The sequence below is a fragment of the Sinocyclocheilus grahami genome, unplaced genomic scaffold, assembly GCF_001515645.1.
Source record: "Sinocyclocheilus grahami isolate Dianchi unplaced genomic scaffold, SAMN03320097.WGS_v1.1 scaffold407.1, whole genome shotgun sequence".
Lineage (NCBI taxonomy): Eukaryota > Metazoa > Chordata > Actinopteri > Cypriniformes > Cyprinidae > Sinocyclocheilus > Sinocyclocheilus grahami.
Genome location: NW_015505586.1, coordinates 277688 through 297488, shown reverse-complemented (window position 1 = coordinate 297488; position 19801 = coordinate 277688). Strand labels below are relative to the sequence as shown.

Below are 19801 nucleotides of genomic sequence, written 5' to 3'. Positions count from 1 at the left end.
ATGACTTAAAAACATTTGACATCCTGCCCCATTCAAATGTGACAACTTGACATTTATGAATAACATTTTTAAAGCCTTTTAGTAAAAATAAACATAATATAGTTGGCCACAAATTATTTTTTTTCAATGTAATGATACTGAAATTTTAGCTTGGATGGTGTAATTCACAAACACTATTGTTATTTAAGACGGTCCAGAGTGCAAGTGTTTTCAAGAGTTTTGAGACTGCTCTGCGCATGAGGTATTGTCGCCCCCTGATGGAGAAGACCGGAAACGTCAGGCCTCGCGCTTAACCAACGCGCCTCAACAGCAGCTGCGCAACGGTGGGAAGTACTTCCGGCGGGTCAGCGTCGCCTCTTAGAAAAGTTACTATTTCCCCGCGGACTTTTCCTCAAACCTAAAATACTAGTCTATCTCCCGAGCGCAAAGACGGCGTCTGGCAGAATGCTTTAACGCGAACAGCCCTCGGAGAAAAACAGTTTGTAATCCAACGGACTTTGTGCAGCGCGCCGGAGTGCGCGCGAGCGAGAGGAAGCAGTATCCAACCATCTTTCCTCTGCTGGCAATAACAAGAACAGAGAAGGGTCCAAGTGGGGCTGCACTTCTCAATTTATCCTCCTTTTCTCCTTATTTATACTCGGAGCCGCGAGGTTGCACGTCCCCCGACCGAGACCGAGGAATATAAAGCGTCCACACCCGGGATCGTAGCATTAGTAGATTAGCGATTTGATTTGGTATTTCTTTTTTCATGTTTCCAACAGGTTTACCTTCCCCTAATCCCCCACCGCCAGCCCAAGAGCCCAGACCGGCTGCTTCTGATGTTCACAACGACTGTAGCTTAACGTCTTCTAAGAAGAGGAAAATTTACAGTTCCGAGAAGGAAGACATTGATTCAATATCTTCGTCTCCTAAAGCCATTTGTAATTCCTCCTCCACAACGTCCTGCTCTTCCAGCTCACAGCAGCAGCAGCACATCCAGAAGAAGTTGAGGTTCGAGGACCCGCTGGATTTGATCGGACTGGATGTGAAGATGGCCGAGGAGTCGTGTAACTCTGCTGAATCGTGTTCAAAGGCGAGAAATGTGTTCCTGCCCGGAGGTGTCGGGCATCATGCTAACGGACTGACCAAGTCTGCCGGATCCGCCACCTTCTCCAACAGCAAACCCGGTGCTGCGAAGAAACTTGTTATCAAGAACTTTAAAGGTACGTTAGGTGAAGAGACTGCGGTCCCCCTCGTCTAATTTGAAACATCTTGGGCTGTCTCAAAACTTAGCGAGCTGTCTGCCTAAACGGCATTTTGGGCCAAACACATCTGCGATGTCCAGAAAAGATGCCTAGTACCTAAACCTGTAGTAAACAACTTGAGTTGAGTTGAGTTGTCTCGGTGGAGATCAGCATTTTAGACTTTCTTATGTAACTTTCTTTTGTTTATGGAGGAACATCACTTGAGTAAACAAAATCAAAACAAAAACACTGTTGATTGAGATTCATTGATGTTCTTAACTGTAAACATCCTTTTCTATTCTATATAATATATACTATTTTCATCTTATATGCGTGTTTACATATATATACACACATATTGTTCTCAAAAACAGTGACACGCAGCAAAACTAAGAATATTAAACACATTTTTAAGGAAATAATAATGTAAGTGTTGTACCATAATACTAGCTTCATAAACCCTCAAAGTGCATGTTTAGCCTCATGATAGTGCAACTTATCTGTACCGTTTAACTTTTGTCTTAAACTCAAAAATATTTTAATTAGTGATCAACATTACGCCACATGTTGTCATTTGCATCTTTACATTTAGTCTTAGTAGCCATAATCTGTCATAAGTTATTGCACAATAAATTCAGTAACTGTCTTATAAAAGTAAATGCTGTGAGCTGTAACAGATGAGAACAGCTTTTTATTTATAAGTACTAATAGATTTGATGTAACTTGCGTTTGTTTATGATAATGGCACATCACTTGTGTAAACAAAATCAAAACCTGACCTTCATTGAAACACTAACGAGTATTTATGTTTCTTATGCATTCCTTAGTTGTTTATACACATCCTTCTTTTTGTTTTAATGTTATATCAGAAAAGCCCAAATTACCGGAGAATTACACGAATGAGACCTGGCAGAAGCTGAAGGAGGCAGTAGAGGCCATTCAAAACAGCACTTCAATAAAGTACAATTTAGAGGAGCTCTATCAGGTAGGTTTTATGTGTATATTTGTTTTATCATTTAGTAATATTTTACATGGAATCTAATGCTATTTATTCCCCTTCGTCTTCTCAGGCTGTTGAAAATTTGTGCTCCCATAAGATATCTGCCAAGCTCTATAAACAGCTCAGAGTGGTCTGTGAAGACCATATCAAGGCACAGATTGACCAGTTCAGAGAATATCCTTTTCCTTGCTACAAATTTCTACTCTGTTTCTTGCTGTCTTGTTAGGTTGAGAGTTAAAGTAAAGAGCATGCATCAGGGCTCAACATAAAGATTTTTTTTCAGTCCAAAATTTAGTTTTCGTTTCATGAAACGAAACAATGGCCCATCACAAACGTGATGCCATTATTAGAAACATATTTTTGCCGATATTTTGAGGATTCTTTGATGTATAAAAAGTTTAAAAGAACCCATTTTTAATAGAAATTGTAACATGATAAATGTCTTTACTATCACTTTTGATCAATTTAATGCATCCTTGCTGAATAAAAGTATTAATTTCCTTCAAAAATTCTTATGGAATCCAAACATTTGCATGGTAGTTTCAGAAATATATTTTTGTTTTTAATGAATCATGTATTTCTTAAAACAAAAGTAGCGAAATTTATTTAAATTTTATATAATAGCTGAACTTTTGACATAAAACTCATTAACGCTTTTGCTAGAAAACTATGGCAGACGGTGCATATGATGAGCTAAATATACGAGGGAACATTTTTCAGAAATGATGAGAAGTTGAGTCACTGGTTATTAATTAGGACTGTCTGCTTACAGACTGCTAATCATAACTGTGATAGGAAACCATTTCTTAACTCTTGCCCTACGGATGCCCTAGACAGTGTTCTGTTCCTCAAGAAAATAGACAAATGTTGGCAAGATCACTGCAGACAAATGGTTAGTCTACTCTAGATCTCTGTCGCTACATGTGTTTTAAATAAGTTAAAAGTTGAACTTTTTATAAAATGTTCCTATATCTAGTTATTTACCTATTTGAAAAAAATGCTTTTAATACAAAAACATTGTCTTTTCTTCTAGATCATGATTAGGAGTATATTTTTGTTTTTGGATCGCACATATGTTTTACAAAATTCAATGCTGCCATCAATCTGGTATGTCTTCACACTTGATGAAAGATGTTGAATTTGTAACATTGGCACGGTCACCTTGGCTGTCTTTATTTACTACCATTGCTTTGCTGCTCCTTCCACTGGCGGTTAATGATACATTTGTGTTTTGTCTTCAGGGACATGGGCTTGGAGTTGTTTCGTTTCTATATCATCAGTGACCTGAAGGTGCAGAGTAAGACGATCGATGGGATTCTGCTTCTTATTGAGAGAGAGCGGAGTGGAGAGGCCGTAGACCGCAGTCTCCTGAGGAGTCTTCTGAGCATGCTCTCAGATCTGCAGGTTAGCTCACTTGATTTCTCATTTGTACTCAAATCAATGTATCTGGGTTTATGTTGCATTTATGGCATAACCATTTAATAATACTAATAATAATTTAGACTTTCTAAAAAAATTTTAACTGCAAAAAAAAAAAAAAAAAAATTTACTTGTACTTCTTATTGTTTGCTTTAGTGGCATGTCTGTATAAAGTCAGTAAACCCAGTAACTGGGTGGGTCACATGACACAGACAAGGATACAAAATAAGTATTTTTAAGAGTCTGGTTAGTTTGGCATGCATTTTCATATTTGCTAGAAATATTATATTTTTGCCCCAAAAAAAAGTGCAAAAGCTCAGACTTTTTTGTGGAAAAAAAAGCAAAACATTGAGCAGTTATGAATATTAATGCACATTTTTTAAAAGCGAGTATTAATGTAGGTGTTCATAATTCATGTTTCTGCTACATGGTACATGGCCCGTTTATCTCCATGGTAAGGTCTTTACTGTAACAACTTGCTTTTTTCAACTGAGGGATGAGTCAAAGTATTTTCATTACTCACCAACATTATGCCACATCCTGTCATTTGCATCTTTACACTTAGCCTCAGTAGCAAAACATTTTATTCTGCATTGATGAAAGATGAAAACAATGGCAACTTTTCTACAGATCTTGTGAGGTCTTGATCCCTGATATTATTCAGCCCTTAAATTGTGTGGCCAAACCTGTAAGTTTTAGTATTGTTGTAATCACACCTTTGTTCGTTTTATGACAGATTTATCAGGATTCATTTGAGCAGCGCTTTCTGGAGGAGACAAATCGACTGTATGCTGCAGAGGGCCAGAGACTCATGCAGGAAAGAGAGGTGAGTTTCACATCAGGGGAACAAAGTATTTATTTAATTTTTTTTAATTTTTTTTAATTTTATTTTATTGTTTTATTATTGTGATTCTGTGAGCAATGTTTTAGTATTGTTGTAATCACACCTTTGTTCGTTTTATGACAGATTTATCAGGATTCATTTGAGCAGCGCTTTCTGGAGGAGACAAATCGACTGTATGCTGCAGAGGGCCAGAGACTCATGCAGGAAAGAGAGGTGAGTTTCACATCAGGGGAACAAAGTATTTATTTAATTTTTTTTAATTTAATTTTATTGTTTTATTATTGTGATTCTGTGAGCAATAAATTATTGGCACGTCTCATGAAGCGTATGTTAGCTACAGGCTGGTACTTTGATACAGGCTAGATGTTTATTTAATTTTTTTAATTATGTAATCACCCTTGGTTGTTGTTTCAAATTTATTTACACCCCTACAAAGGAATGCTGCTATTTTGTTTTTGTGGAACATAAAATGAAATAACCTTTTCTATACAATCACATTTCGTAGCAACCAAATGCTTTGAAGTATTCCAGGTGATTTGTATTCTCATATGTTTTTGAGAGATGTAGCAGAGGTGAAGATTACTAGTATAAGTCATAAGGACCACTTTTATGGTGCTTTTCTGTCTGGCCTTTTGGAACTGTGATTGTATGAAGAAAAAAAGATCAAAATGAAGATGTTTCACAAAATAAACAAACATACATTTTTGTGAATTATGCTTTTAATTAGATTTTTCTCTGCCTCATTTAGGATAGTCACATTTCAGTTCTTTATCGCTAACAAATATTTTCTTTTCAGGTGCCAGAGTATCTCCATCATGTCAACAAACGTCTGGAAGAGGAGGCAGACAGAGTCATTACATACTTAGACCAGAGCACACAGTAAGTATGCAGAGCATATGACTAACATTTACAATTAGTAGTTATTTTGGTAAAAAAAGATCTGTGAACCTTTGTCTTTTTTATTTGTAGAAAACCCCTCATTGCCACAGTAGAAAAGCAACTGCTTGGAGAACACCTCACTGCAATACTTCAGAAAGGTATCGCCTTCATTGAATGAAGATGGTTGACATTGTATTTGGTGTTCAAATGGTCAACCATCCTCAAAATTAGAAGTGATTTACATAAGTGCTTGTTTTCTTGTCACACTCTAGGTTTGAATAACCTGCTGGATGAGAACCGTATTCAGGATCTGTCTCTGCTGTTCCAGCTCTTCAGTCGTGTGAGGGGAGGCGTTCAGGTGCTTCTGCAGCACTGGATCGAGTACATCAAGGTGTGCAGTGCAATGGAACCCATCTAGATGACTGAGAAAACCATCATAACATTTCTGAATGTGTCTTGTTTGTTGTGTCTCAGGCCTTTGGAAGCACAATTGTCATCAACCCAGAGAAAGACAAGACAATGGTTCAGGAGCTTTTGGATTTCAAGGATAAAGTCGATCACATCATTGATGTGTGTTTCATGAGGAATGAGAAGTTTGTTAATGGCATGAAGGAGGCTTTCGAGACCTTTATCAATAAACGGCCAAACAAACCTGCTGAGCTCATAGGTCAGTTGACAATGTTTTCCCACCAATCATTGAGGGTTTTTGTTTGATTGAGAATTTAAAGCTGGTTGGATCAAGACAAACTTTCACTCATTTTGTTTTATTTTCTATAGCAAAATATGTGGATTCAAAGCTCCGTGCTGGGAACAAAGAAGCGACTGATGAGGAACTTGAGAAAATGTTGGACAAGATAATGATCATATTCCGGTTCATTTATGGTAATACATTTAAACTTTATGCTCTGTTCCAAAGACCCAGAAAGTTTTCAATTATCTGTCTAAGCTTCATAGACTTTTTCGTCTCTCTCTCTTAAGGCAAAGATGTTTTTGAGGCTTTCTACAAGAAAGACTTGGCGAAGAGGTTACTGGTGGGAAAAAGTGCCTCTGTAGATGCAGAGAAATCAATGCTGTCAAAACTGAAGCATGGTAAATTACATTTCTCCTTTCATATTTTATTCTTAAAACATAACGTTTTCAGTAACACAGATGTTTCGAAAGCCTGTGAAGTAAAAAATGGTCAATTGTGTTTTTCTTGTAGAATGTGGAGCTGCATTTACCAGTAAGCTGGAAGGGATGTTTAAAGACATGGAGCTGTCAAAAGATATTATGGTGCAGTTCAAACAGGTAATGATAGCTTTTATTTTCATTTTCATTATTTCCATTCACTTATTTTGTGTCTAGTTACATCGTAAAAATTTCTCTTTTCGAATCTGCACCTCAGCACATGCAATGCCAAAATATTCCTGGGAACATTGAGCTGACAGTGAACATCCTCACTATGGGTTATTGGCCAACATATGTACCCATGGAAGTACATCTGCCTGCAGAGGTCTGTTCTGATATTGAGAAATGGGATCTTGGATTAGATATTCCTTGTTACTTAAACATGGCAATAATACCCGTAATTCAAATTAATCGCATTATAATACATTTTTAATCTTTTATTAATACCTTTCACTCTCCAGATGGTGAGATTGCAGGAGATTTTCAAAACGTTTTACCTGGGCAAACACAGTGGACGGAAACTACAATGGCAGTCTACGTTAGGACATTGTGTTTTAAAGGCAGAATTCAAAGAGGTAACACGCGTTTTATTTCAAAAAGAGCAACTTGGCATGAATACGGGACGATTAGCTGATCATAATATTTATTTACTTAATTTAAAACATCCTTTTCTAAAGGCTTCTCAGAGCTGATGTTTAATGAAGGGGAGGAGTTCTCTCTGGAGGATATTAAACTTGCTACAGGCATTGGTATGGACACTTGTTTCAAGCAAGCACATTGCAATTTATTCCTGTTGTTAAGAGATACTATTCCATTTAATGTTAAACTTTAAGTCCAAAGTTAAACCAGGGTTTTTGTGGGTCTTAAGAAGTCTTCTGCAAATTAAGGCCTTAAAAAGTCTTAAATCAGAGCAGAAAGTCTTAAATTCAAAGTCATGGCATTAAATATTGCATACATAGCAAAAAAAAGTATTTAAATGAAGATACATTTACTTGATGTAAATGTAAAATGAAATCTTTAAGTACAGTAAAAGTGATTTCCATATTCTAGAGGTTGGAATCTTAGCTATTCAAGCCTTTTTTTTCTGTAAAATTAATTAAAAAAAAAGTCATGGTTAGTTGGAAGTTGTATTTTCAAACTTTGAAGTGTTGCTAATACAACTCAATGTGCTCCCTATACATTTACATTGAGAACATCGACGTATTGTTTGCTTAAATTTATTTCTTAATTTTTCTTTATTTGAAAAAACTTAAAAAGTAAAGAAATGTACCTTCATCAAACCTCCAGAAACCCTGTAAACCTTTAAACAGCCTTTAACAAATTTGACAACATTTAAAATACACACACACTTGCAGAGGACGGTGAGCTGAGGCGGACTCTGCAGTCACTGGCCTGTGGGAAGGCACGTGTCCTTACCAAAATCCCAAAGAGTAAAGACGTGGAGGATGGAGACAAGTTCTCTTGTAATGATGATTTCAAACACAAACTCTTCAGGATTAAAATCAACCAGATCCAGATGAAAGAAACGGTACTGTCCGGCACAACTGTCATTTGATTGTTGTTGTCTGAAAGTTATTGGCCGCTTGGTAACCATTGGCCTCATGGTTCTTTGCTGTACCTCACAGGTGGAGGAGCAAGCCAGCACTACAGAGAGAGTATTCCAGGATCGTCAGTACCAAATCGATGCTGCCATTGTTCGAATCATGAAGATGAGGAAAACTCTCAGCCATAACCTTTTGGTGTCTGAAGTGTACAACCAACTTAAATTCCCAGTTAAGGTGAGGTCATGGTTGCAGTTAATGGTGTAGTTTCACTGGATTGGCTATAAATAGATGTCTTGCAGCTAGACTAAACTGCAAGGGTGCAGCCAAACAAAACTAGAAAACAATCTAGTAATCACAGAGTCATGTACAAAATGTAAATAAGTTTTTTTTTGTGCAGTGAGACAGTTTTGTGCATTAAAACGAAAGCATTTTCAATTACATGTTGCACAATCACATTATCTGTGAACAAGTTTGCAAAAGTATTTTTCTTGTTGCTATTTTTTTTTTTTGTAAAGAAAGTAATACTTTTATTCAGAACGGATTCATTAAATTGCTCAGAAATAACAGTAATGACATTTATGATGTTACAGTAAAATATTAAGCAGCACAACTGTTCTCAATATTGATAATGTTTATTGTGCACAATAGGGATGTAACGATTACCGGTTTGACGATAAATCATGATAAAGTTCCCCACGGTTAGTATTACCGTTTCATCTTTTAATTATCATTAAAACCGTATTAGATTACTGCGATTTGAACAACTGGCGATAAATTAATACTGTCCAGCATAAAGCACAGTTTTAAGTAACAGTCTCACGTGCGCACAGCAAGCAAAGTAGTTTCGTTTTGAGTGAAAACAGGGCGGAAAAGCTGGGAGGTTTTAAAAGAATTATACAAATGAATATATGAATGAATTAATTATATGAATGTACCTCTGAAGGTTCTGACAAAAATGCCGATTTGATGGCATTTTGTTTTCATCTTTGCTCCTTGTAATACCTGAAGGAAGTGTTCTTAATCACAAAACTGCTTTGGCCACAGCGGTTACGGGAAACGGCTGTAATTCAGGTTTTTATCAGCGCCACCTGCTGTCAGCGAGTGGATTTACAGAGACTTATATTTACATTCAGCCTGTGTGCAGTTTCTGTCTGGCCAAAAACGCACCGAATTTGCATGCCCTGCTGTAAATTTTGACCGGTTGATGGAAAAACAAGCTTACGTGGATTCTACACATTTAAGATTCAGATTCAGATCATTCAGATAAGTTGTCTAGAATTATTTATGGAGCAGATAAAATACATAAAATCATTTAATAATCAATTATCATTTTGACTTATATATTTTCTTTATTTAAAGGCTGAAACGTGAGGTTTACCTTTTTATTAAATTTTTTCAAAGCTTTATTTAAACATTTACATTAGATATTTCAACATGTTATTAAACTGTTGTCAGTCAAGTTGTCATTTAAAATCCGAACATCATTGGTAATGTTATTGTTTTAGTGATTATGCAAACAAAAAGTCATTTTATTTGTTGCTTGTTGATTTTTAAATATAAAACTTGGTCAAGTGATTTGTGTTGGTATTTTTGAACATCTCCAGCACATTTTAACAATACCGTGATAATACTGATAACTGATCATTTTGGTCACTATAATAATAATGATGAGAAATGTTCATACCGTTACATCCCTAGTGCACAATATCAGCATATTAGAATGATTTCTGAAGGATCATGTGACACTGAAGACTGGAGTAATGACTGCTGAAAATTGAGCTTTGCCATCACAGGAATAAAATATATTTTAAAATATATTAAAATAAAAAGTTATTTTAAGTTGTAATAACATTTGCTGGTTACTATTTTACTGTATATAGGTTTTAATAATGTACATGTTATGCTGTTATACTATTTTTCATCAAATTGGTGAGCAAAAAGAGCCTTTTAAATATCTTAACAACTGCAAACTTTTGAAAAGTAGAGTTTAAACTGCACTTAAGTTCCTGTGTCCAGCTTGTTGTGGAATGAGATGCCTACATAAAAAAAAAATCTGACCGTTTAATGTGAATTACGTTCAGTAAAAATAATCATGATCAAAGTCAAGTCAAGTAAATTCTTCACTGATAATGTATTATTTTTTTCTCTTGTCTCAAGATTGCATATAATATGAGCAATATGAATATTGTTCTCAATGTCACTAAATTTGGAAATTAGTCCAAGACTCGCAGCAGAGAACATATGCCACTGCCACTAAATTTTGTTTCTTCTTTTTGCAGCCTGCTGATCTGAAGAAGAGGATAGAGTCACTTATTGACAGGGACTACATGGAAAGGGATAAGGAGAATCCCAATCAATACAACTATGTGGCTTAGAGAGAGGGAGAATAAGAGGGGTAGATGAGGGATGTTAGAAATGACAGGAGGAGGCTGTTCTCAGTGACGTTGTTTACTTCCCTTAGCACATGGAGCCCCTTGTTCCAGGTTTTGTTCATCTTCACCCAGTGACCAACAACTGAATCAGTTTTCTCTTCATGGATTTGACAGGGTAGGGTATGTTCTATTTCTATCAGAATGGCGTGGCCAATTAGAAGAAAAGAAAATACAAAATTATTTTGTTAAAATGCTTCTGAGAATTGGACTATCCCAAGTTTAAAAAGAAAAGTTGTTTATTTTCAGATTTGGCTCCATGGCTTTTGTTTGTCTCTGGCATGTTTTTTTTTTTCATGGTTTATTCATGCAAATATCACAACATATTGACGTATTACCTGTGCAAAGAAAACCAACACCAGATAGATTGAATTTGACTCTCTTGTTCAGTCAGTGTTGTATTGGGTAGCAGTGTGTGAAAGCAGGTTTTCTCTTTGCCAATGTTTGTACAAAGAAAAGAAGATTCAGCTGATTGGTCACAAGCAATTTATGTTCTGTGAATGTGATTTATTGATAAATAGAACAATTGAGGCTGATTGGAAATTTCACAGTTTGTGCCAAGATTAGATAAAACCAAGCACTTGTTTTGTTTGTAGGAATGTTAACGCTGCTAAACACTAACTTGTACATCTTCCTTCTTTTTCCCTCCTTGCTTACACCTTCTCACATTTCCTCCTCTTGTTTATTTTGTATATACATTTTACACACAACTTAGATGTTTGACACTCTCGACTACATTGCAACTGCATTCTTTCTCCCTGGAAACTCTGAACAAGCACAGCAGTACCATTTTATCATTCTAGTGTTTCCAAGTTTATATAACCCTTAAGTTTTGAATTAGGCCCGTATACTGAGAAACTCCTCTGTGTGGCATCACTGGATCTATCTGTGGAATTTTTGGCAATGGTGTTTTGAGAAAACATACTTAAGTGGACAGTCGTCCAGTGTCTGGAAAAAGTATGCTTGTTTTTATTGCCTCAGAATAAACAACTGTATGTGTTTCCATGATCTTGTCCCTCTAATCAATTTGTAGTATTTCATTGTTTTTGTGAAAAAACATTGTGCAAAATAGATATTCTAACCAATAACCATATAAAACCTGACGTTGTATTTTGTGTGTGTGTGTGTGTGTGTGTGTGTGTGTGTATATATGTATATCTCTTTTTTTTTTTTCTTTTTCTAAAGTTGGCTCAGATTCTAATTTTATTTAAGCCATTTCAGGCAAATTCATAGTTTCATGCACTTAATAAATTTAGAGTTTTGTGGACTAGTTTGTTCTAAAACACATCTTCTTTCAGACTAGTGGAAGAAAACATCCAACATACATTTAAGTGTTTATTTTATTATACCTTATAAGTGTCTGTCAATTAAAGACAGTTTTCTCAAAATGTTTTTTTTTCACCTCATGCCCTAAACCACAAATCTCCACATTAGTTTGTTTATATATCATTCATTGAACATTTTATTCCTAAAAATATAATGACCATTTTATTTTCCCTTCTGGCTCCTGACATTGTTTTCTGACGATGGAGTGATGTAAAGAGAAACTAAAAATTCATGTTAGCAAAATTATTTTATCTGGTTTTCAGGTTTCTGATCTAGAAATGTATGCAAATTGGTGCATATTTAATTAGATAACGCATTATTTACGTATTTAAACATTTCAGGGGAAAACTAATACAGAACTGTCTTCATGTGCTGCGATCAGTTACAATTTTTAGTCACTTTGACTATATTGACTTTATTGACTACTGACTTTATGATTAACGATATCAGTAAAGTAAAGTACAGATGTATTGCAAAGTACATAGCATTAGCATCATTTTGTCTGGCATACTGTGCTTCCATCCCTTGCCGTAAATTATTTATCACTGTCGTAAATGTCGTAAACGGGAATCACCTGCGGTTGACGTGAAGCGTGGAGTTAGATCATTAAATCTTCTACTGAATGTTTAGTTTTTATTTTTTGGTTCAAAAAGGTTAACAATTACGAGCTGTAAGATCACACAGATAGGAGGACAAGAGTGACCGATAACGACCTGCAAGGATGTTTAAAAAGTAAGCTTGAGCCGTTGTCAACCTTAGAAATAGTAGCTAACACAATTTAGCATTGTTATAGTAATGCAGTGTTTCATTTAACTAGTAGCTTTGCCTTCTCAGTAGAGATAGAAGAAATGTTGCATGTAAACGCTTACCAGTTATATATGGGATTGTAATTTAATATCTGCCCTTAATTCTGTAACCGAGACATCAACCTGTTTAGCTAACACTGCTAACTTGCTCTGTCACAGCTGACTTTTATGGACTTTTATATTTTAGTGTTTTTTTGTTCTTATTTTTTGCTAAGATACTTCTAATATTTTTTAACTTGAACAGATGATAAGCAAACTGCAAAAAAAGACTGTAATAAAAAAAGTTTTTTATTACATCTTTTGCAAGTTGCAAAAGATGTTTACATTAAACATTGAAGGACAGACACTTGGTCAAACAATTGGTGGTAATTGTTATACCAGACCTTTATACTAGACCAGTTTCTTTATTTTGCCATAAAAAAGAGACCTGATCCTGTGTTATCTGCAGGTATTAGACATTAAATATGCTAATTCCTTTCTTTCTCTTTGTCTTCATAGATTTGATGAAAAGGAAAATGTTTCTAACTGTATTCAACTGAAGACGTCTGTTATTAAGGGTATAAAGAATCAGCTGTTAGATCAGTTTCCCAACATCGATGATTGGCTCAACCAGATAATGCCCAAAAAGGACCCTGTCAAAATTGTGAGATGGTGAGAGATACACAAGAGTACACAATATGGAAAGTCAGTGCTTATTAATTAGAATTACTAAAAGTGTAACTCATTTTACATCAGAGGTGTGATATTTTGTCTACGTTTCCAGTCATGAACATATTGAAATTCTTACGGTAAATGGAGAGCTGCTCTTCTTCAGACAGAGAGAGGGACCCTTCTATCCCACCCTCAGACTTCTACACAAATGTAAGATGGCTTTCATTTTCATCAGTAAGATGCTTTTCCTGCAGAAAATATTGCCTCAGGTTCCAGAAAATTGCTTATATTACCCAAGTTACACTTACTGTTCATTTGGTTAGACTAATGCTTGGTACTCACATGTCTGTTCTCCAGATCCCTTCATTCTGCCACACCAACAAGTAGATAAAGGAGCCATCAAATTTGTTCTGAGTGGAGCCAATATCATGTGCCCAGGCCTCACATCACCAGGAGCCAAACTCTACCCTGCTGAAACAGACACAGTAGTTGTATCTTTCCAGCTGTTGTATTATATCTAGTAATATTTTCTTCTATGACAAATGAATAATAATGTTTTAATGTAAGGGATTAGTTCACATCTTTTGTCAATTCCAAAAAGGACACAAAAAACACCATACGACTAATGAGATTAAAATATATATATATATATACTGTATATAATTGTGACCTAGGACCACAAAACCAGTCATAAGGGTCAATTTTTTAGAATAATAATGTTTTAATGTAAGGGATTAGTTCACATCTTTTGTCAATTCCAAAAAGGACACAAAAAACACCATACGACTAATGAGATTAATATATATATATATACTGTATATAATTGTGACCCAGGACCACAAAACCAGTCATAAGGGTCAATTTTTTTAAATTAAAATGTATACATCATCTGAAAGCTGAATAAATAAGCTTTCCATTGATGTATGGTTTGTTAGGATAGGACAATATTTGGCAATCTGGAATCTGAGGGTGCAAAATAAAATCTAAATATTGAGAAAATCGCCTTTAAAGTTGTCCAAATGAAGTTCTCAGCAATGGATATTACTAATCAAAAATTAAGTTTTGATATATTTACAGTAGGAAATTTATAAAATATCATCATGGAACATGATCTTTACTTAATATCCTAATGAATTTTTGGCATAAAAGAAAAAGCGATAATTTTGACCCATACAATGTTTTTTTTTTGGCTATTGCTACAAATACACCCCAGCGACTTAAGACTGGTTTTGTGCTCCAGGGTCACAATTATTATTGTTCTGTTCATCATACAAAGGAATCGTATGATGTAAAAGTAAAAAATGTTAACTTTTTTAAATAAAAATTTGTATTCAGCATACAAGTTTTAAACAGCAAGTAAATAATGACCATAAATCAGTGTTATTTTAGTATTATTTATGATGATTAAATTGTATTAATATTTTGTATTATTTTGTTTTGTTTTTAATTTTATTTTGTGAACAATTCTGTTTAGTTTTAATTTATTTTCATTTCAATTTTAGTTTTAGCAATTTTAGTGCTTCAACCAAGGCAACATACTAATATTGATATTTTATTGTATTTCAGTTTCCGGAAACAACTTTTTAATAGTTTGAGTTAAAAATAACATAACTGCCATAAATATGAGCAAACATTTAATAGTAATAGTTTTATATGTAATAGTTTTGAATGGTGTGCGTTGCATATCACAGGTTGTTGTCCTTAAGTATTTGTTTCAGGCTATAATGGCAGAAGGGAAGCAGCATGCGCTCTGTGTGGGAGTCATGAAGATGTCTGCAGATGACATGTAAGTGTTTCTATGCTGCATCTGCACTTTGAATCACAATTTGGCATAAAAATGTGAAGATATTTTCTTGTCTCACTTCACTGAACAGAGAGAAAGTAAACAAGGGAATTGGAATCGAGAATGTTCACTACCTGAATGATGGACTGTGGCACATGAAGACGTATAAGTAAAGACAGACGAGAGGATGTGGTGGAATCGTTTGGACCTGTTATCACCAGGCTGCCCGTCTACTGTTTACATGAATGGACTCAACTGTGTACCATGCCGAAAGCTTTGAAAGCCACCCCATTTTAATGCACAAATAAAACCTGCATTCAAGTCATTCCAAACTGAAATGGTCTCTTGCTGCAGAGAGAACTGAATAGTGTCATGGCAGCTTAAAGCCTGTTTTAACAACAGTGTTTGTATGTGTATTTCTCAGTTTCCCAAGACAGAATCATTTGGTATTTGTTTAGATGAAATTGCTTATTACACCACATGCCACCATATACTATGTATCATATGCAATTGTAGACCCTATGGTTTTATAGCTTTGAATCCATTTTTTGGTTGCACTAAATGTAGGGAACGTACATCTATGCCAACCAGCTTGTGAAAGACAAACTCATCTCGGCATGTAAGGAAAATCCCATTCATTTTAAGGTAACCGTAATAAAGGGAGAACCAAAATGAGGTACATTGCATTCAAATTTGTGTGTATTCTCTGGGAATCAAAACCAATAGTACAGGGTCTAAGTCTACACTTATTGGATCCTCTTGTCACTTTATTACTTTCTTTCTGATGCCACAGTTTTTAGCCAAGTCAGGCTAGAAATGACCATGAATATATAATGGCTAAAAGGTTTCTTAAACAGAAACTTTTATTTTTCACTTTTAGTTTGTCTTGCAGTGTATTAATCAACACAAATGTATTTATTGAATTCATTTATTTATCAACAATAGAATATATTTAACCTCTATCGTAAATCTATAATATTATAAAACTATAAATTCCTTTAATTTCCCTTGAGAATGAATGCACATTTTTCCCATTATAGGAATCAGTCTTTGGAATCAAGAACAGCTGCAGCAGAATATGTGTTCTCATTCTCAAATTAATACAGATTTTATAAATGAGGCCCCAGGTATTTTTCACACCACACTGTCAAATGCAGAAATACAGGAAGAAACTGTAAAATGCATTACACTGTTAGCTCCTGGAACCCATGCATTTATTATAGTGATTACTGTGGGAAGATGTACAGAGGAATATGTGATCAATTTACATCTGATAGAGAAGATGTTTGGTCTGAAAGCTGGACAGTTCAGCATTGTTCTGTTTATTAGAGGAGATGATCTTAAGACTGAATCCATAGAAGATTTTGTGAAGAGCCGTAACTGTGCAAACCTCAACTGGCTGATCAAATTCTGTGAAAACAGATACCTGGTTTTTAATAACAGAGAAAAACGAGACAGAACTCAAGTTACCGAACTTGTTAAATGAGGATTACATCCAACAAAGATCAATATTTTACAGACACGGTATCAACCAAGACCTGGAAATGTCTATTAAAAAGTGGGTAGAGAAAATACTGAAAGAGAGAGCGAGGCTCAAATTGAGAATTTAAGAACCAAATATGAGACAGAAATGGATCAGCTCAAGAAGAGACTAGAGGAAGAGAATTAATGAATTAAAAGCAGTCAAGTACAGTCAAAAATCCCTTATCTAGAATGGAAATGAGAGCTGGAGATTCAGAAATGATCCAAAAATTAAGATGGATGAACGAAGAGGCTGAAAATAAGAAAAGTAGCAAAAAGAAACAGAAGACAGAGAGAAAAAGATCAATATAAACATGATTAGGAAAATGCTATAAAACATAAGACATTAAAAAGAGATTGTGAAGAAATAAAGAGGATCGAACAATAAAAACAGAGAAAAATAAAAGGTTTAAAATGACAGCATAGACATTCAAAAAGAAATTAAACGACAACAGAATTGGATAATTTAAGAGAATGAGTGAAACACTAAAAAACAAGAAAATCAAGAACTGGAGAAAATGAGACATTTTCAAGAGACTTAGAAGAGAGAATATGAAGAAAAGGAAGCTGATCTTTTTTTCTTTCAGATTTAAAGCTCGCATCAAACCCAAACAAGATGAGATTTCTACAACCGGACAGCTCTTTCAGAGTTTAATAAATGACTGAATGATTGAAAAAATCAAGTATCCATAGAAATGAAGAGCAATTAATGCATATTCATTTGTTCACTGCACTGTATCATCTGTTGATGGCATTCTTTTATTTGTAACCTTTACTATTACTTAAAGCAGGTGAGATCAAGCATCCTGATGTTTACTAAATAAAAAGTAGTAAAGAACTATTTAAAAAAGGTCACAGACCAGTGCATAATGAAGTACATCTGAATTAAAGAAACAATATTTCGATATGTAAATAAATAGACACATTTCTATGCAAAAGTATGGGCCAAAATACCAGCAACCGTGTGTGAAAACCTTGTGAAGACTTACAGAAAATGTTTGACCTCTGTCATTGCCAACAAAGGGTATATTATAACAAAGTATTGAGATGAAATTTTGTTATTGACCAAATACTTGTTTTCCACCATAATTTGCAAATAAATTCTTTAAAAATCCTACAATGTGATTTTCTGGATTTTTTTTCTCATTTTGTCTCTCATAGTTGAGGTATACCTATGATGAAAATTACAGGCCTCTCTCATCTTTTTAAGTGGGAGAACTTGCACAATTGGTGGCTGACTAAATACTTTTTTCCCCCACTGTATATTAACCTTTCAAACCACATTAGTTTGATATTTTTAAGGGCGATATAGACAGTTTACCATACAGATGCCATGTATCCCCTCAGTACAACATACATCCAAAACACATTTGAAAAATTATCTAAAGGTTCTTCATTTTCATTCCTAACCCCATATATGTGTGGCATTCATACATCTAGTGTAATTTTTATTCAAAATACTATCAAGTGCACAAAATTATCCAATATTGGCTAAGTACATACTGCACATCACAGCTGACTCAGCCCTGCACCCAGTTATGATCAACGTCTCAATTCTGTGAGTGACAGTAACAGAAGCCATGAAGTCAATCAGTCATTATCAGAGTCTTTAGGAGGCAGAAATGTCAAGGAGTCATGAAAATCATGTCCATATGGCCGGAGCCTGTAGACGCCATACATCAAAACCTGCATCTGGCTCGGAGACATGCCAGCGAACGTGATGGCCATGTCCGAACAACAGGCCTCCACGGCATCGGCCGGGTTTTGGCCCATGCTGTCAGAAATCAAGGAGCTGACGCTCTTCTTGTTAAAAAGTCCTTTGCCTTGCGCATCCTCTCCGTTTTCAGCAAACACCCCACTGTATTTCAGACAGGTGGCAAGCTGCTTTTCTTCAGGGGTCTTCCACAAGGCATGTCCTCGCTCTGGGCATCGGTCCTCATCTTTGAACATCCCTATCAGCCTCCTCATTGCTTCATAGCTCAGCACGATCCCGCTGTCATACTCCACGTAATCAAGCTCTCCGGACTTTTCCGTGTGGCCAATGTAAAACGGCTGGCTTGGATCTTTATCCAACACCAAATACTTGAGGTTCTCTATAATTGCGAACGTGGTGGGCCGGGCCACGAAGAACCAGCGCAGGTCTCCAGCATTCTCGTAGGCGTGTTTGATGGCTTTGCGTAGCCTAGCCCACTCATCCTGCTCCTGTAGGTCAACCGCCTCTAGCGCTTTGGACGATTCAGACGTGTAGAAGACAGATTTGTCGCAGTGTTTGCTCCAAGTGTCGTTGGCTGTCGCCCAGTGGACCAGGAGCTTGGGAGTGACCATGATGAGACAGTACACTCGAACCTGCAGGGTCCAGTCAGACATCTGAGACTCTGATAGCTTCTGTAGTTCATCTTTGCTGACAGGTTTCAGATGATGGTGGAGATGCTCATGACCTTCTGAGTGGGTTCCTGAATTAAAGGTCTCAAAGAAAGACATCACCAGGCAGAATATGCCCCCTAGGATCATGCCTTTCATAAATGAACTGCCCTCAGACATCATGCTCGGCCGTAAATCTGTAATAGATCAAAATAAGAATAAAGATTATGATTAGAACAAAACTATAATGGCAGTTCGTGCTCTGAATGACATTTGTTCAGCAACAACAACAAAAAAATCCTTTAGAGAATATCATGAGATACAACGTACGTTGCGATAAATCTACACTTTTGTTTCTGGTGACAATACAAAGCTATTTTACAAAGCAGCTATTCAGGTTTGCTGTATACTACTTAACTTACTCAGAAAAAGAAAAGTTAACTTTGAGATAAATCGGCTAGGTTACATTTGACTGCAAGAAGCCATTAAACATTTGACCAAAACTACACATTCCAATAATCAGTTAATTAGATTCTGATACCTTGCAATAACGCAGAATAGTGCTCACATTTAGACGCTACACCGTCGCATTCAGTTCCGTACACACAACCGGAAAAAAAAAAAAAAAAAGTAGTATCTGTTCTGGAGTCAGTTTTACCTGCCCTCCATCTAATTCATTTGGACGGTATACGGTAATAAGAAAGCTGGTTGAAGTCCAGCGCTAGTTCTGGCTTCTAGAACACGGATGTTTAAGCGGATGTCGAATCTGCGCGAAAGGCACTGTGGGAAATGTTGTTCGTTTGTGTTGTCTCGCTGTGACGAACACGATTATAAAAACTACAAAAACG

General features: G+C 35.7%; 3 protein-coding genes across 4 annotated transcripts; 2 read left to right on the top strand and 1 right to left on the bottom strand.

Moving 5' to 3' along the window:
• Positions 1–161: 161 nt before the first annotated feature.
• Positions 162–11508, top strand: cul4b (cullin 4B). The gene is made up of 20 exons (XM_016232130.1): positions 162–1202; positions 2093–2208; positions 2294–2397; positions 3046–3115; positions 3257–3330; positions 3465–3627; positions 4379–4468; positions 5283–5365; positions 5456–5523; positions 5638–5756; positions 5840–6032; positions 6143–6247; positions 6344–6454; positions 6567–6652; positions 6750–6857; positions 6994–7117; positions 7186–7281; positions 7888–8060; positions 8158–8310; positions 10356–11508. The coding sequence occupies exons 1-20, from the start codon at positions 749–751 to the stop codon at positions 10449–10451; spliced, it is 2586 nt and encodes an 861-aa protein (XP_016087616.1). The 5' UTR covers positions 162–748; the 3' UTR covers positions 10452–11508.
• An 876-nt stretch (positions 11509–12384) lies between these two features.
• On the top strand, positions 12385–15396 carry LOC107550743 (malignant T-cell-amplified sequence 1). The gene is made up of 6 exons (XM_016232110.1): positions 12385–12563; positions 13136–13288; positions 13401–13498; positions 13646–13779; positions 15007–15074; positions 15163–15396. The coding sequence occupies exons 1-6, from the start codon at positions 12553–12555 to the stop codon at positions 15242–15244; spliced, it is 546 nt and encodes a 181-aa protein (XP_016087596.1). The 5' UTR covers positions 12385–12552; the 3' UTR covers positions 15245–15396.
• Positions 15397–17830: 2434 nt separating this feature from the next.
• c1galt1c1 (C1GALT1-specific chaperone 1) lies at positions 17831–19710 on the bottom strand. Of its 2 annotated transcripts, none has more exons than XM_016232108.1 (2): positions 19495–19710; positions 17831–19150 (listed from the first exon to the last, which is right to left on the bottom strand). In XM_016232108.1, the coding sequence occupies exon 2, from the start codon at positions 19134–19136 to the stop codon at positions 18183–18185; it is 954 nt and encodes a 317-aa protein (XP_016087594.1). In that variant the 5' UTR covers positions 19137–19150; positions 19495–19710; the 3' UTR covers positions 17831–18182. The 2 variants fall into 2 exon arrangements, with proteins under 2 accessions (XP_016087594.1, XP_016087595.1); XM_016232109.1 differs by having other exon boundaries at positions 19522–19710.
• Between the last annotated feature and the right edge of the window lie 91 nt (positions 19711–19801).

Coding starts and splice junctions, on each gene's coding strand:
- cul4b (XM_016232130.1), top strand. CDS start 749: ATGTTTCCAACAGGTTTACCTTCCCCTAATCCCCCACCGCCAGCCCAA. Junction 6,033..6,142: donor CAAACCTGCTGAGCTCATAG/GTCAGTTGACAA, acceptor TATTTTCTATAG/CAAAATATGTGGATTCAAAG. Junction 7,282..7,887: donor TAAACTTGCTACAGGCATTG/GTATGGACACTT, acceptor ACACACTTGCAG/AGGACGGTGAGCTGAGGCGG.
- LOC107550743 (XM_016232110.1), top strand. Junction 13,499..13,645: donor CCTCAGACTTCTACACAAAT/GTAAGATGGCTT, acceptor TCTGTTCTCCAG/ATCCCTTCATTCTGCCACAC. Junction 13,780..15,006: donor CTGAAACAGACACAGTAGTT/GTATCTTTCCAG, acceptor TATTTGTTTCAG/GCTATAATGGCAGAAGGGAA.
- c1galt1c1 (XM_016232108.1), bottom strand. CDS start 19,136: ATGATGTCTGAGGGCAGTTCATTTATGAAAGGCATGATCCTAGGGGGC.